The 13231-nt window shown below is 38.3% G+C and overlaps 1 protein-coding gene across 1 annotated transcript in view; it reads left to right on the forward strand.

The window, feature by feature from the left end:
• The window catches only part of bcar1 (BCAR1 scaffold protein, Cas family member), a 108701-nt gene that overhangs the window by 82420 nt on the left and 13050 nt on the right, over window positions 1-13231 (forward strand). Inside the window, 2 exon segments of the mRNA XM_051134573.1 lie at window positions 11488-11541; window positions 11543-11632. Of these exon segments, the coding sequence (XP_050990530.1) occupies window positions 11488-11541; window positions 11543-11632 (144 nt within the window).

A 13231-nucleotide genomic window follows, 5' to 3' on the forward strand; every position in this document is an offset into this window, starting at 1 on the left:
CAGGGGGCCTAATGGAGCCGCAAACTCATTTACTGCGTCTTCACACACGCCGTATGTCTTCCGCTGAAGAGTACACACAACCTTTGCTCTCGATGTGTTGTTCATCATTCTCTTTATGTTCATATATGTATGTAAGAGTAGGTTTAAAAGAGGCACGGTGTCACATTTTAATTGGCTCGTGAAAAGCTAACTCCGGCACCACAGGCTAAACTCAGTGGTCACCACTTAAACCAACTCTGTGATGTTTTACATCTTTCCCTGAAGGTCGGAGGAGACAGGAAATTACAGCTAGTTGTAGTTGTAATGATGACCAAATGTGGCGTTATGTGAAAATCCAATATTTATTGTCACGTTTGTTTATTCATAGCTGGAGCTAAAAGGAAAGTTGCTGTCGTTTACTCTCTCTCATGTCAAACACAAAACATTTTTGATTTTTTTTTGTCCATACAGTAAGTCAATGGGGTCTAAACTGTGTAGTATTATTAATATAATATTATAGTATTTATTATTCTGTTTAATTAGCTTTTATTTTTAGATTTTTAGTTTAAGTTCAATAATTTTGTTGTGTGCTTTTGTTATTTTTATTTTGTTTAATGTTTGTATTTCTTTCACCTTTTATTTCAAATCTTTAATTGGGTCCATTGGGTCAAAACAACATCTGTTGTGTTCCAGAGAAGAAATAAATTCATACAGGTTTAGAACGACATGAGGGTGAATAAATGATGAGAGATTTTTAGCTGAACGGTCCCTTTAAATGCACTTTCATGGCTAAATACGCTGAATGATATCTCTTTTCAGCGTCTTTCACTTCCTCAAACACGCACAATGGTCTCGGGCAGGGACTAACCTTTGATCACTGGCCACAGGGACGGTGTGGTCTCCAAGGAGACACACTCATCTCGGTCTTATTAATAGGTGCTGCGGACAGGCCTGAGTGTTGTGTTGCCAGGAGAGCAGGAGGAGAGGAAGTGTGTGTGTGTGTATCTGTGTGTGTACGGAGGTCTGCACATATGCTGTCTCAGTTATATGCGCTTTTGCAAACAGCATCAGAAAGAAGTGAGAGAAAAGGAAAGGAAGAGCAGCGAAATGAAACCGAGAAAGGAAGTGCAAAAACACAGAAAGACAATACGCTGAGATGGTTGCCACTCATGCGTGCAGGTAAATTATTTGTGAAAAAGTGAAACAGAGAAAGACAAGCAAAGGGAAGAATATGCTTTGAAAGAAAGAAATAAACAAATGGAGGATAGAGAATGAAAGTCAAAAAGTATTTTTCAAAACTGATGTCACATTGACTATTTTATTGATGTCCTTATTACCTTTCTGGGACTTGAAAGTGTCAGAAAGGGTCAGAAAGTTCTCGGATTTCATCAAGAATATCTCAATTTGTGTTCAGAGGATAAACAAAGGTCTTACGGGTTTGGAACCATATTAGAGTAAGTAATTAATGTCAGAATTTTCATTTTTGGGTGAACTATGCCTTTAAGGGACATTTCACGCCCATCCTGGTCATGGCAGTAATGTGGGGCATGTGTCAGAGAGCTTTGGGGGGCTGTTACTGGAGATCTGTGTGGATTAGTACCCCGGGGCTCTCTGTCTCCAGGAGCCCCTCCGGCCTCCCGTCCCACCAGCCGTCCCATCACACACCCTCACATGTGGCACATGCCACATGGCACTGGCCTCAAGCAAAGCTCGGATTCACAAGTGTGAGCTAATTAGCCACTGATTAATTCCACAGCAGAGGATGAGGATGGGTATATGGGCTATAAATCGTTTTTTTGGCACTTTGCTGCCATGGCTGTTAATGTTTCAGGGATGAAGCTTCAGATTTGGGTCACCCGACAGCAATCTTTACCTAAACCCTTTAAGTTTTGAGTTCTAAGTGGCCCATTTTGAAGGATTAGCTGTGCAAAGTGTTTCTACTGGATTATGTTTTTGCAGTAAATGAACCCGTTCCTTCCTTCTTGAGCTAAACTATATAATAAACAAAACAATATCATGTTTTTTCTATCAGCTCTGTGTGTTTTTTCATATTTAACTCTGAATATATTTTTGTTTTGCCAAGGAACCCAACAGTGGTTCTGCTAAATATTACTGCAGGAAACACTGCATGTAAAGGATTAGTTCACTTCCAAAATAAAAATTTCCTAATAATATACTCACCCCCATGTCATCCAAGATGTTGATGTGATTCATGTATTTCTTTCTTCAGTAAAAAAGAAGTTTTTTGAGGAAAACATTTCAGGATTTTTCTCCATACTGTATAGTGGACTTCAGTGGGGATCAACGGGTTGAAGGTCCAAATTGCAGTTTCAGTGCAGATTCAAGGGGCTCTACTAAGGAATAAGTGTCTTATCTAGCGAAATGATTGGTCATTTTCTGTAAAAAATGTAAAATTTGTTTACTTTTTGACCACAAATGCTTGTCACGTGTGACATAGGCAGACATACCAACCCAGTGTTTACAAAGTGAATGTGCAAAGAGAGTCAAACGTCCTTAACAAAAAAAGGTAAAACAATGATTTTGGACAATTTCGAAGTTGGAGGAGAAAATGAGTTTTCTGCCCTTTTTGAACTGGAGTACACAGACAAAGAACTAACCATATGTGATCTTTTCAACATGATTACGTAATGCGTAAAGACGCACACGCGCATCACAGAGCTAGTGCAAGATGAGCATTTGTGTTTACAAAGTATATAATTTTTACATTTTAGATATGACCCCTTGTTCCTCAGCTAGGATCATAGAGCTCTTTGAAGCTGCATCCAATCTGCAACTGGAACTATGGACCCATTGATCGCCCACTGAAGTCTACTATATGGCGAAATTTATTTTTTTTTTCTCAAAAACCTTAATTTTGACTCTTTTTGACTGAAGAAAGACATGAACATCTTGGATGACATGGGGAGAGTAAATTATCAGGAAATGTTTATTCTGGAAGTTAACTGAACTACTCTCAGAGATTCCCCACTTTAAACCATCCACTAAAAAACATTAAAAGCAACCAAAGTCAAGCTTTGACTCACTCAGGTTTACATAAAACCCAAAAGTGGACTTTCAAACCCAACTCAGGCAAAAATTCATCCAGTACATCTGCAGATGTGCCCAAGGGAGGAGGTTCTCTTTGGGACTGCATGTATGTGTGTCCAGATGAGGCTCCACTGGCACCCACATCATGCCAAGTCACAGAGCCCAGCTGAGCTCTCCACAGCTGTAGCCTAGAGACGCCTCATCCCAGTGATGGACATCTTTCACTAGGGCATGTGTGGTCCACTGTCAACCATGACAACACCTCGTGTTAAAGGCGTTATTGCAAACGTCCTTCAATATATTGCACTTGTTCCTCCTTTTCTTTAAGAACACCAGAAATCTGGGCCACACTGAGGCACTGATAATAGAAGTGAATGGGGCTAATAGTTATTTTCAATCAGTTTCAATATAGCCACAATATGTGTGAAATTTTAGTATGAATAAAAAAAATGCTAAAAATACTCCTGTAGTTATATTGCCATAAATCTTAAAGAGGTCATCGGATGCAAAACTTACCTTTACATGTTGTTTGAACATAAATGTGTGTTGGCTGTGTGTCCACAACCACCCTATAATGATAAAAATCCACCCACTGGTATTTTTTGAAAAAATATTATCCGGGTTTCTTAGCTTCTTGTCGGTGTGACATTACACCGACCAAGGCCACTCCCACAATAGTTGATAGACATGACTGTCTTACCTTAGACCCGCCCTGTCTGAGCTGAGTGAGCTGTAAACAGTCCGACTGCCATTGTGTCAACTCCAGTGCAGGGGAAGACAAGAATGTCTCTGACTGAGCAACTGAGGTGTTCTGTTGTTGGATGTAGTAATGAACATAGCAGTCATCATTTACTCCCGACATCTGAGCTGCTGAAGACGCAGAGGATTAACATTACTTTAGTTTTTGAAGGAAATGCGCCCGGCGATTTACATAAATGCACCTATGTTTGCGAAAATCATTCGTGATCCAGCATCACCTACAGTAGAAGTGAGTATAAGGGATTTTATGCATCTTTGCAAATTGCCTTTCTTAATAATGTGCTAGTTAGCAAGATTCACGGCTAATGCGACTAAAGTAAAAATTACGGCTTGTCACCCCACAGAGAGGGGCGGAGTGAGCAGAGCTCATTAGCATTTAAAGGAACATGCAACCAGAGTATGTGAGCGGAGTGGAGTGGGAGCGGAGCGCGGAGTGGAGCGGTGTGATTTTTAATGGAGTGAGGAGCGGAAATTTTAAAAGTCGGAGCGTTGTGGTTTTTACTCGCTCCAAGAGCGCTCCACTACCGCTCCATCACGAGTACCATTCATGACAACGACCCAAAATATAACTGAATATATAGCAAGAATTCATGTGTTAAACATAGCCTATTTAGCTAGCTTGATAGAGATGGATAACTCAAATCAGAAAGAATGTGAAAACTAGGATGACGTCAATGGACGAGCATAAAGTTATAGTTTTCAATGAATTAGTTTGTTCTTTCAAGATATTTAATATTTTCAAGTGAAAGCGTGATTTAAACAAGTACAACACTTATTCACGCAATTGCTCTCTCAATAATATCCGATTTCGAATGAGAAGAAATCTATAAGAAATGCAGCGATCTGTACGTAAAATAACTGACGAAACGTATTGTTATTATTATTATTTTATTTTTTTTTTTATCACAAACATTTGCACTGCAAAAAGCAGCAATTATACCTTTTAATGCTGACTGACAACAATGTTAGCTTGGCATGAGGAAAAAAGTTTGCGCACTAGTGTTCCAATAAGCCACTTTAAAACTACACTTTCGTTTTATTTCTGTTATTTTCTTCTTTTAATATACGTTATAAACAGAACTGTGGTATTTCAAACATACTGATATAGTTTAGACGCGGAGCGAAGGCGGAGCGGTGTTTCTGGTATCAGTGAGCGAGGAGTGGAGCGGGAGCGGGAAACGGTGAACCCGGAGCGGAGCTGGAGCGGAGCGGTTATAAAATGCACGGAGCGCGGAGGGGAAATTGTTGTCGCTCCACTCCGCTCACATACTCTGCATGCAACAGAACGCCTTGCTCTAAAAAGGGCTGATTTTGACAAGGTAAAAAGGGTGTTTTTACAATACCACTGAGAAATTTGAACCAAAGTATGTTATAGGTTTCTCATTAGGATGCTAAAGAATCATGTAAAGTTGTGGAAAATAGGCATCCAGTGGCCCCTTTAAACCAACTGTAAAAATAATTACTTGAACAGCATTACAACTTAATCATACACAGTTTAACAGAAGAATTCAATTTTCAGTAAGTGCTTTTATAAAATTATAAGCTTCAGATTTCTTTTAATCCTCCAAAAATTGGCCCCTATTAACTTCCAAGCGGCTCCCTGTAACCTTCCTTTTTTTCTTTTCAAAGAAGGGACTAAATTATTAAGTCTAAATTATTATTATTATTATCTTCTGTGAAATATTCTGTGGAATATTCCTTTAATATATATTAAGAATCCCGTATGTGAAAAGACCAAATGTTCTTCTGAAACTGACCTACAAAATAAACTCAGGTAAGTAAATACCAAGACTAATGGAAAATTAGGGTAAAACTAAGGTGTACATCATGCCAACACACACAGAACCCTGACCTGCACCCCTTGCTTCGCACACGGTGAAGAGGACAGCTTGCTTCACAGATGGCCAAGGCGAGAGTGGTAGCAGGGGGCTACGGGGGAAATTCTTATGCATGGCCACTTATATAGAGAAAAAGTACATGTGAAGGTATGTGGAAGCCCTTCAGCGTTTGGACTTTGACCCCTCATTATGTTCCAGGCCTCTGGATGCAGTTATTCATGGCACTGCGTTGAATCAACGCCAAGCTTAGGGTCAACTTTGCTCAGTCTAACTGTTGCAACCTTGAATCTGTGAATGTGTTTTAGAAGAGGATAGAAAACTCTTTTGAAGAGTGGAAACTAATATGAATGGCTTGCATGGAATGTGAGACGGGCTGAAATTGCATTTAACAGATTATTCCATTCACAGCCATTTCACATTTTCTTGGCTTTATTAAATTAAAATAATTATTCTTGTTGCTGTGAGCTGAGGAAAATGCACTGCGACTTCTGACCTCCATTTGAAAGTCTGAAAGAAAAGAAGTGAATGACAAAAGTGAGTAAATAAAAAAGATTACATTTCAAAAGCGTTCAGCAGGATGATTTTTTTAGAAAAAGAAAGCAAAAATGTGCAGCCGAGCACAGAACAAAACAAAGGAGAAAGATATCTATTTTAGTCAGTTAAAAGTTAGGGTTTTATTTTAAGCATGCATTCATAATGCAGATCATAGCCCTCTTGAGATCTCCCAGAGTCCTCAGCATCAGGTATTCGGTTTGCAGGCGTAGATTAAAATTAGTGACATCCATAGCCCAAGGAGCCTGGCTGGAATGTCTTCAGCAGACCTTGGCTGCGCTCTTTAGAGTGGTGGCATGTGTCATTGTGTCAGCTGGGGTAAGGAGGTCACAGCTCGTCGATGCAGCAGGGGGTACGGGGGCTTTTGTAAAGCAGCCTTTGCAATCTGTCTCTCTCTTCAGGGCTGAACCTAATGGCCGTGTAGCTGCTGTGATTGTGACTCTTGGCCAGCTGTCATGACGCGGGGCAACGCAGTCAGACGGTCACCGCACCCCTATTGTTTCCTTCCACACCAGGGAGTGTTTGTCTCTTTGTGACATCATCATTACAGGCACTTCACCCCGCCCCCCCAGAGATTGTTGTGACAGCTGGAGGCCTGGACCCACCCACTCTCTATGACCAGACCCTTTCAGCTATATTGATGAGGGCTGGATGATGGCAATGCGCCATATGTGCCATCTCCGCTCCCCAGAGCAGCGCTCATTGATAATTCACATTATTGATCGACGTTCATTACGGATGGCCCTTCAGAGGCTCTCAGCGGGATGGAGTGACTATTACTTAAGGCTAAGCACAGGTCTAAGAGGGCAGTGAAATAAAACACAGGGTGTGCGCTACTAAAGAACCACAGTGTGGACAATGTTGATGTATGTATGTTATTCTGTGGATCCTCTACAGTCTGTAAACAGGTGTTTCACATTATAGCTGTTATTGTTTGGTATATTTTTGTATGGTTAGAATGGTGTATTGACCAATATTCAGGACTGTGACTATTTTATAAATTATACAACAGGTTTAAAGGGGGCTCATCTGATCTGATGATGGGTAGATAGATATATACATACAAGGGCTGGGTAAAAATATTGATTTCTCGATTTTAATCGATTCTCACTTTTACAAAACAATATTGATTCTTAAATGCCAAGAATCGATTAGTCTACCCTGTTTTCTGTTAACGAATGTAACATTGTAGCCGCCTCCCATCCAATAAATCACAATAAGCTTTGTGCTTTATTACTTTTGATATGAAACAAAGTCTTAGATTTCAAATTATGTCCTTTTTATTACAGTATTCAAACTATAAATGCCATTTTGGCACTGTTTAATGTGGAGCGACAGATCGTTGTGGCGCCTCAGTCTTTCATGTAATTGCTCAATCAGTTTTTCAAATGTGCAAAGACATCAGTATAACAGCTTGTAAACAATGTTACGTAAGGTCACATTTACCTCATAAAACATATTCGGTGACCATAAACTCATTAGTCAGCTAGAAAAATTACCTCTATTGTTTTCTTCCTAACAGGGCGGGGGGTGAAAACTTTTGAACAGAATGAAGATGTGTACATTTTTCATATTTTGCCGAAATATAATATATATTTTTTTTATTTAGTACTGCTCTTCAGAAGCTACAGAAGGTACTTAGATGTTTCCCAGAAGACAAAAGAAGTTAAATTTACCCTGATCTTCAAATTCGAAAAGTTTTCACCCCCCAACTGTTAATGCATCGTTTTTCCTTCTGGAGCATCATTGCGTGTTTGAACTTTCTGTAATAGTTGCATATGAGTCCCTCAGTTGTCCTCAGTGTGAAAAGATGGCTCTCAAAATCATACAGCCATTGCTGGAAAGGGTTCAAATACACAAAAATGCAGAAAAACCACAGAATTTGTGGGACCTGAAATAATTTTATAAAGAACAGCGGGCAGTATAACGGTTCAGGACAAACAAGGGACTCATGAACAACTAAAAAAACTAAACAAAAAAAAAAAAACTAGCTGTGGATCGTTCAGGTAACAACACAGAATTAAGAATCAAGCATATGTAAACTTGAATGGGGTCATTTTTGTAAATTCAGCTATTATTTTCTGTTGTGGACTATATGTAAACATCTTTTATGTGAAATATCATTTTTTGTGTCAGCATTTTGTATAATTCTGCAAGGTGTATGCAAACTTTTGACTTCAGATACATACATACATAGATTCAACTTTGTTTGTGTGAGTCTAAGTGAAAATGCAGAGAGTGTGATGCCACCGGAGGTTGTGTATACGTGTGGATGTGTCAGATGAAACACCTGCAGTTCGGTCTTAATGTGTGTGAAAGTGTGTACAGCACCGTGGAGAATGCAGCCATTTACCACAGCAGTGTTAGAGAGAGTGAGAAAGGTCGTGAGTGTGTAGATGTTCTGGAGGTAGAGACGGGGTGGTCGACGGGTCACAGGGTTTCTCCAATAAATCACACCAATAACATGCATTTACCTCACCGACCAAAAATCCAGAGGAATTTATCATCGATTCTGCACTGCCATTTGGGCAAGAATCAGGCAGTGGGGTGAGACAGGTGACGAACGGGGAAAAACGAGAGTGAGGGAGAGCGAGAAAGATGAGAATTAACAGTGACAGATTGCCAGCTTTCTTTAATGAGAACGGCTTAATTGGATGGTTAGCAGGGATGTCACATCTAAAGTGACAGGCTGTGTGAGTGGGAGAGTAAATATTAATACAAGATCTCCGGGATTTTCATTAGCCTACTGTCTTCTTACTTTATTTATGTTGCACTTTCTATACATGACATGCAACGCTGCAGTGTCGGGCAGATAGTATAGTTCTTTTAAATGCATTTTACATGTGTGCACGTCTGCTTTCCATTGTGCTCGTCTTGTCGTCGCTCGTGCCTGGTTACCATAGCCACTAGATTTAATCTAACAAAGCATGAACGCCTCACAAAGAAAAGCTTCATTGAGTCTGTGCAGTTAATCAGCACTGCTTTGCCCTCCCTGACAATAAGTGAAGACTCTTGTGGATCTAGAAATTATATTTTGCATAAAAATGAACTGTGTTTGTAGAACCCTTGATTTTTTTTACACTTTTATACTGTTTTTATTCATTTCTAACATTTGATTCTCATTTTTAATAGAGTAAAAATTGCTCTAATAAAATTATTTTTTATTTTATTTTAATTATTTATTTTTTTTACTAAGATTTATAGATGCTTGCCAATTTAAAGTAATTTTTTAAACATACTTTTACTTAACATTAAAGTAATGCATAAAAGTGAATGCTCTTAAATATTTGCTTTATTTTTTTAAAGCAAAAAATAATTCCTTCTTTCTTTCTTTTGGTTTGGGGGTAAAATATGACCTGTACTGGGATTATTGAGTGACTTCTACAAACCTCTGTCTGTATGATGCATGTGAGTGTTTAGTATGCATGTGAGTGTTTAGTATGCGAGAAGTGACGCCCATACGCAAGGCTGGCACAGTGCGTTCCTATAGACTGGCTGGCGTGAAGTGATAAAGGGAGAAAGAGAGCGAGAATGAAAGCGCAAGTAATCTCATTAACTCAGTGTTATAAGTGAAGGCCAGCAATCATGTTTAACTGGCCTGCGGGGAATCATGAAAACTACATAAAGCTCACTCCACCTTGATCATTACAGTCCACACCTTTACCAGAGCACACAATCCAATGCTGCCCGTCCATACATGTTTTATATTAAGGAGCGAATGCTTGTTTCACAGAGTGCATTACTAACATACTAAAGCACTAAACCTCTTGAGGCAATGTGTTACGGTGATTTTGCTCCGCTTCATGCTCAACAAAACCCCTTGACCGTGGTAAATTCACTTAGAGCCAGAACTATCCATTTTATAAAACAGAGAGATCCACCATATTACAATTATTTACTATTTTGTCTAAATAAATTAAAAATAAAACACTAAATTGATTAACTGATATGGTACTGATATACAGTGCCTTGCAAAAGTATTCAAACCCCTTCATTTTATTGGTTTTGCTATGTTGCAGCCTTATGTTAAACTGCTTTAAATAACTTTTTTCCATATCAATCTACAGTCTATACACCATAATGAAAAGAAAAAAAAAAACATGTTTGTAACAACTTTACAAATGTATTAAAAATAAAACCTTTCCATTGCATAAGTATTCATACCCCTTTCTGGGAAACTTGTAATTTAGCTCAGAAGCATTCATATCACTTGTAGATATTACTACACTTCGAGTGGAGTTAACCTGTGGCAAATTTAATGGAATGGGTTTGATTTGGAAAGGCATACACCTCTCGATAAACGCATTTCAGAGAAAAGATGCCTGTAGAGCATTGAAGGTTCACAGAAGCATGTAGCCTCTATTGTCCATAATAGAAGAAGCTTGAAACAACTAGGACTCTTCCTGGTCTCCTGAGCATTCGATGGAGAAGGGTCTTGGTTAGACTGGTGACCAAGAAGCTGATAGTCACTCCAGTTTAGCTCCATGATCATATATACAGATGGGAGAAACTTACATCACTGCAACACTCCACCAATTCGGTCTTTATGGCAATATGGCCAAACTCAATCCTCTCCTCAGGATTTTTTGGAATTTGCAAAAAAGCACCTAAAGAACTCTCAGATTGTGAGAAACAAGATTCTATGGTCTGTTGAACCTCAATTCCAAGCATAATTTTTGAGGAAAACAGGGACTGCTCATCACCCGCACAATAGCCTTAATGAAAACCCAGGGTATGAATACTTATGCAATGTACTTATTTCGTTTTTTTAATGTTAAGAAATTTTCAAAGTTGTCACAAATCATTTTTTTGCTTTCTCATTAAGTGTATATTGATGTGGAAAAAAGTTATTTAAAGCAGTTCAACATAAGGCTGCAACATAAAACATGAAAAAATACTTTTGCAAGGCACTGTATCTTGCATCCCAAATATATCACAGTATTCTCTGAGTGTCATTAGCTGCATATGCTACGATCCTTGTGAAGGAGCTCCACATGCTGAACAGCTCATCTGAGTGTGTTGTGATTGGTATTATGTCTCAGGCGTTGTACAAATATGGGGTCGTAGCTTGTTTTCATTTCCCAGGCCCATGTGGTCGACACAGTCCTCAAAGCCTAAGACAGAAGGTAAACAGGCAGACAAAAGCATGGCCCCTGTTCCCACGCTGACCTTTGAGACCCTAGATTTGTTGTAGTAGTGTCTGTGTTAACCTGGTATGCACAATCAGGGCAGCATCCTTATTCTCCTTTATGTGCCTAGCAATTCATTCACACAGTCTCATGCAGTTGTTTTCCTTTTCTCTCTCTCTCAGGTGGTTGTTCCCACACGGGTTGGTCAAGTGTACGTGTACGACGCGGGGAAAAAATGAACAGGATGAGTATGACGTCCCCAGACACCTCCCACCCTCCCAGGATATCTATGACGTTCCGCCCACCCGCACCCAGTACAATCAACAGGTAAAGAATTAATCTGGACAGAAGCATCACATGGCCCTGGTTGTCACTGTGTTGAGTTTCATATGCACTTTAATGTCCATGTGAAGATCATTACGCTGTAGGTTATTTGATATTTAGTAATCTGTGGATGAGCCAGTTATTGATGATAATAGTCTTTAAGTGTATCTCAGATATCTGCTGTGTGTGTGTGTGTGTGTGTGTGAGATAGATGATCATCACACACTCTGCCAGACTCTGCTGAAGAACCTCCACTTTCATTAATAATAAAGCAATGAGAATATTAAATCTTTCTTTCTTTCTTTCTTGATCATTTTCGTTGTCTCAATTTTTTGCTTGCACTTTCTCATTCTCACTTTTTTCACTAACTTTTACCTTTCTTTTACCTTACTTTTACACTTTCATTAATAATACAAGCAATGAGAATATTAAGTCTTTTCTTTTCTTTTTCTTTCTTTCTTTCTTTCTTTCTTTCTTTCTTTCTTTCTTTTTTTCTTGATCATTTTCTTTCTTCCAATTTTTTTGGTTGCACTTTCTCATTCTCACTTTTTCACTAACTGTTGGCTTTCTTTTATCTTACTTTTGTTTTTATTAATAATATAAAGCAATTAAAAAAGAAAAAATAAAAGAAAAATATTTTAAAAAGAAAGAAGTCTTTCATTCTTTCTTTCTTTTAATTTTTTGGTCGCTAACTTTTACCTTTCTTTTACCTTAATCTTTTACACTTTCATTAATAAGAGAATATGAGAATATTAAGTCTTTTTTGTTTGTTTGTTTGTTTCTTTCTTTCTTTTTGATCATTCTCTTTCTCTCAATTTTTTGCTCTGACTTTCTTATTCTCACTCTTTTTTCTTTCGTTCACTCTTTTACCTTTCTTTTACCTTACTCTTTTACAGTTTCATTAATAATACAAGCAATGAGAATATTAAATCTTACCTTTTTTATTTCTTTAATTCTTTCACTCTTCCTTGCAAAGAAAATGTTTTTTCTTTTGCTCTCTTTCCTTGTTCTTTGGCTTCTTTACTATGCACATTTGCTTTCTTTTGCTTTATCTCGCTTGTTTGTTCTTTCATTTTTTTTTTTTCACTTTTCCTTTTTTCACTATTTTGCTTAGTTTTTGTTATTTCCTTCATGTTTCCTTCACTTTTCTCAGGGACTTTTTTCACTTTATTTTGCTTGCTTTTTTTAATTCACTTCCTTTTGCTTGCATTCTTTAATTTGTTTTGTTTTTTATTTTTGTTCTTTTTTATATTTCTTTTACACTTTCTTTCGCTGTTTCACTTTCATTTGTTCTCGCTTTCTTGTCTTTCCATCTTTCATTCCTTTTCACTCTTTTGCTCACTCTTTCTTCCTCTCTCTTTATTCCTGCATCCTTATATTCCTGTTGGCTCGATGATTGCATGCCTATTTTTAGATGAGGTCATGCATTACTTGCAGTGGAAGTAGATATTTCAGTGTCTGGAGGCATTTCAAAAAGAAGGTCAGCATTGTATGTGTGTGTGAAGCAGAATATCCTGAGACTGCTGTGTGTGCACACGTGTGTGCATTGTGTGTATATGAGAGGGAATGTGCTGTCAGCGAGATCAGTCCTTCAGAACAACA

Source organism: Labeo rohita, chromosome 18 (assembly GCF_022985175.1).
Source record: "Labeo rohita strain BAU-BD-2019 chromosome 18, IGBB_LRoh.1.0, whole genome shotgun sequence".
Classification (NCBI taxonomy): Eukaryota; Metazoa; Chordata; class Actinopteri; order Cypriniformes; family Cyprinidae; genus Labeo; species Labeo rohita.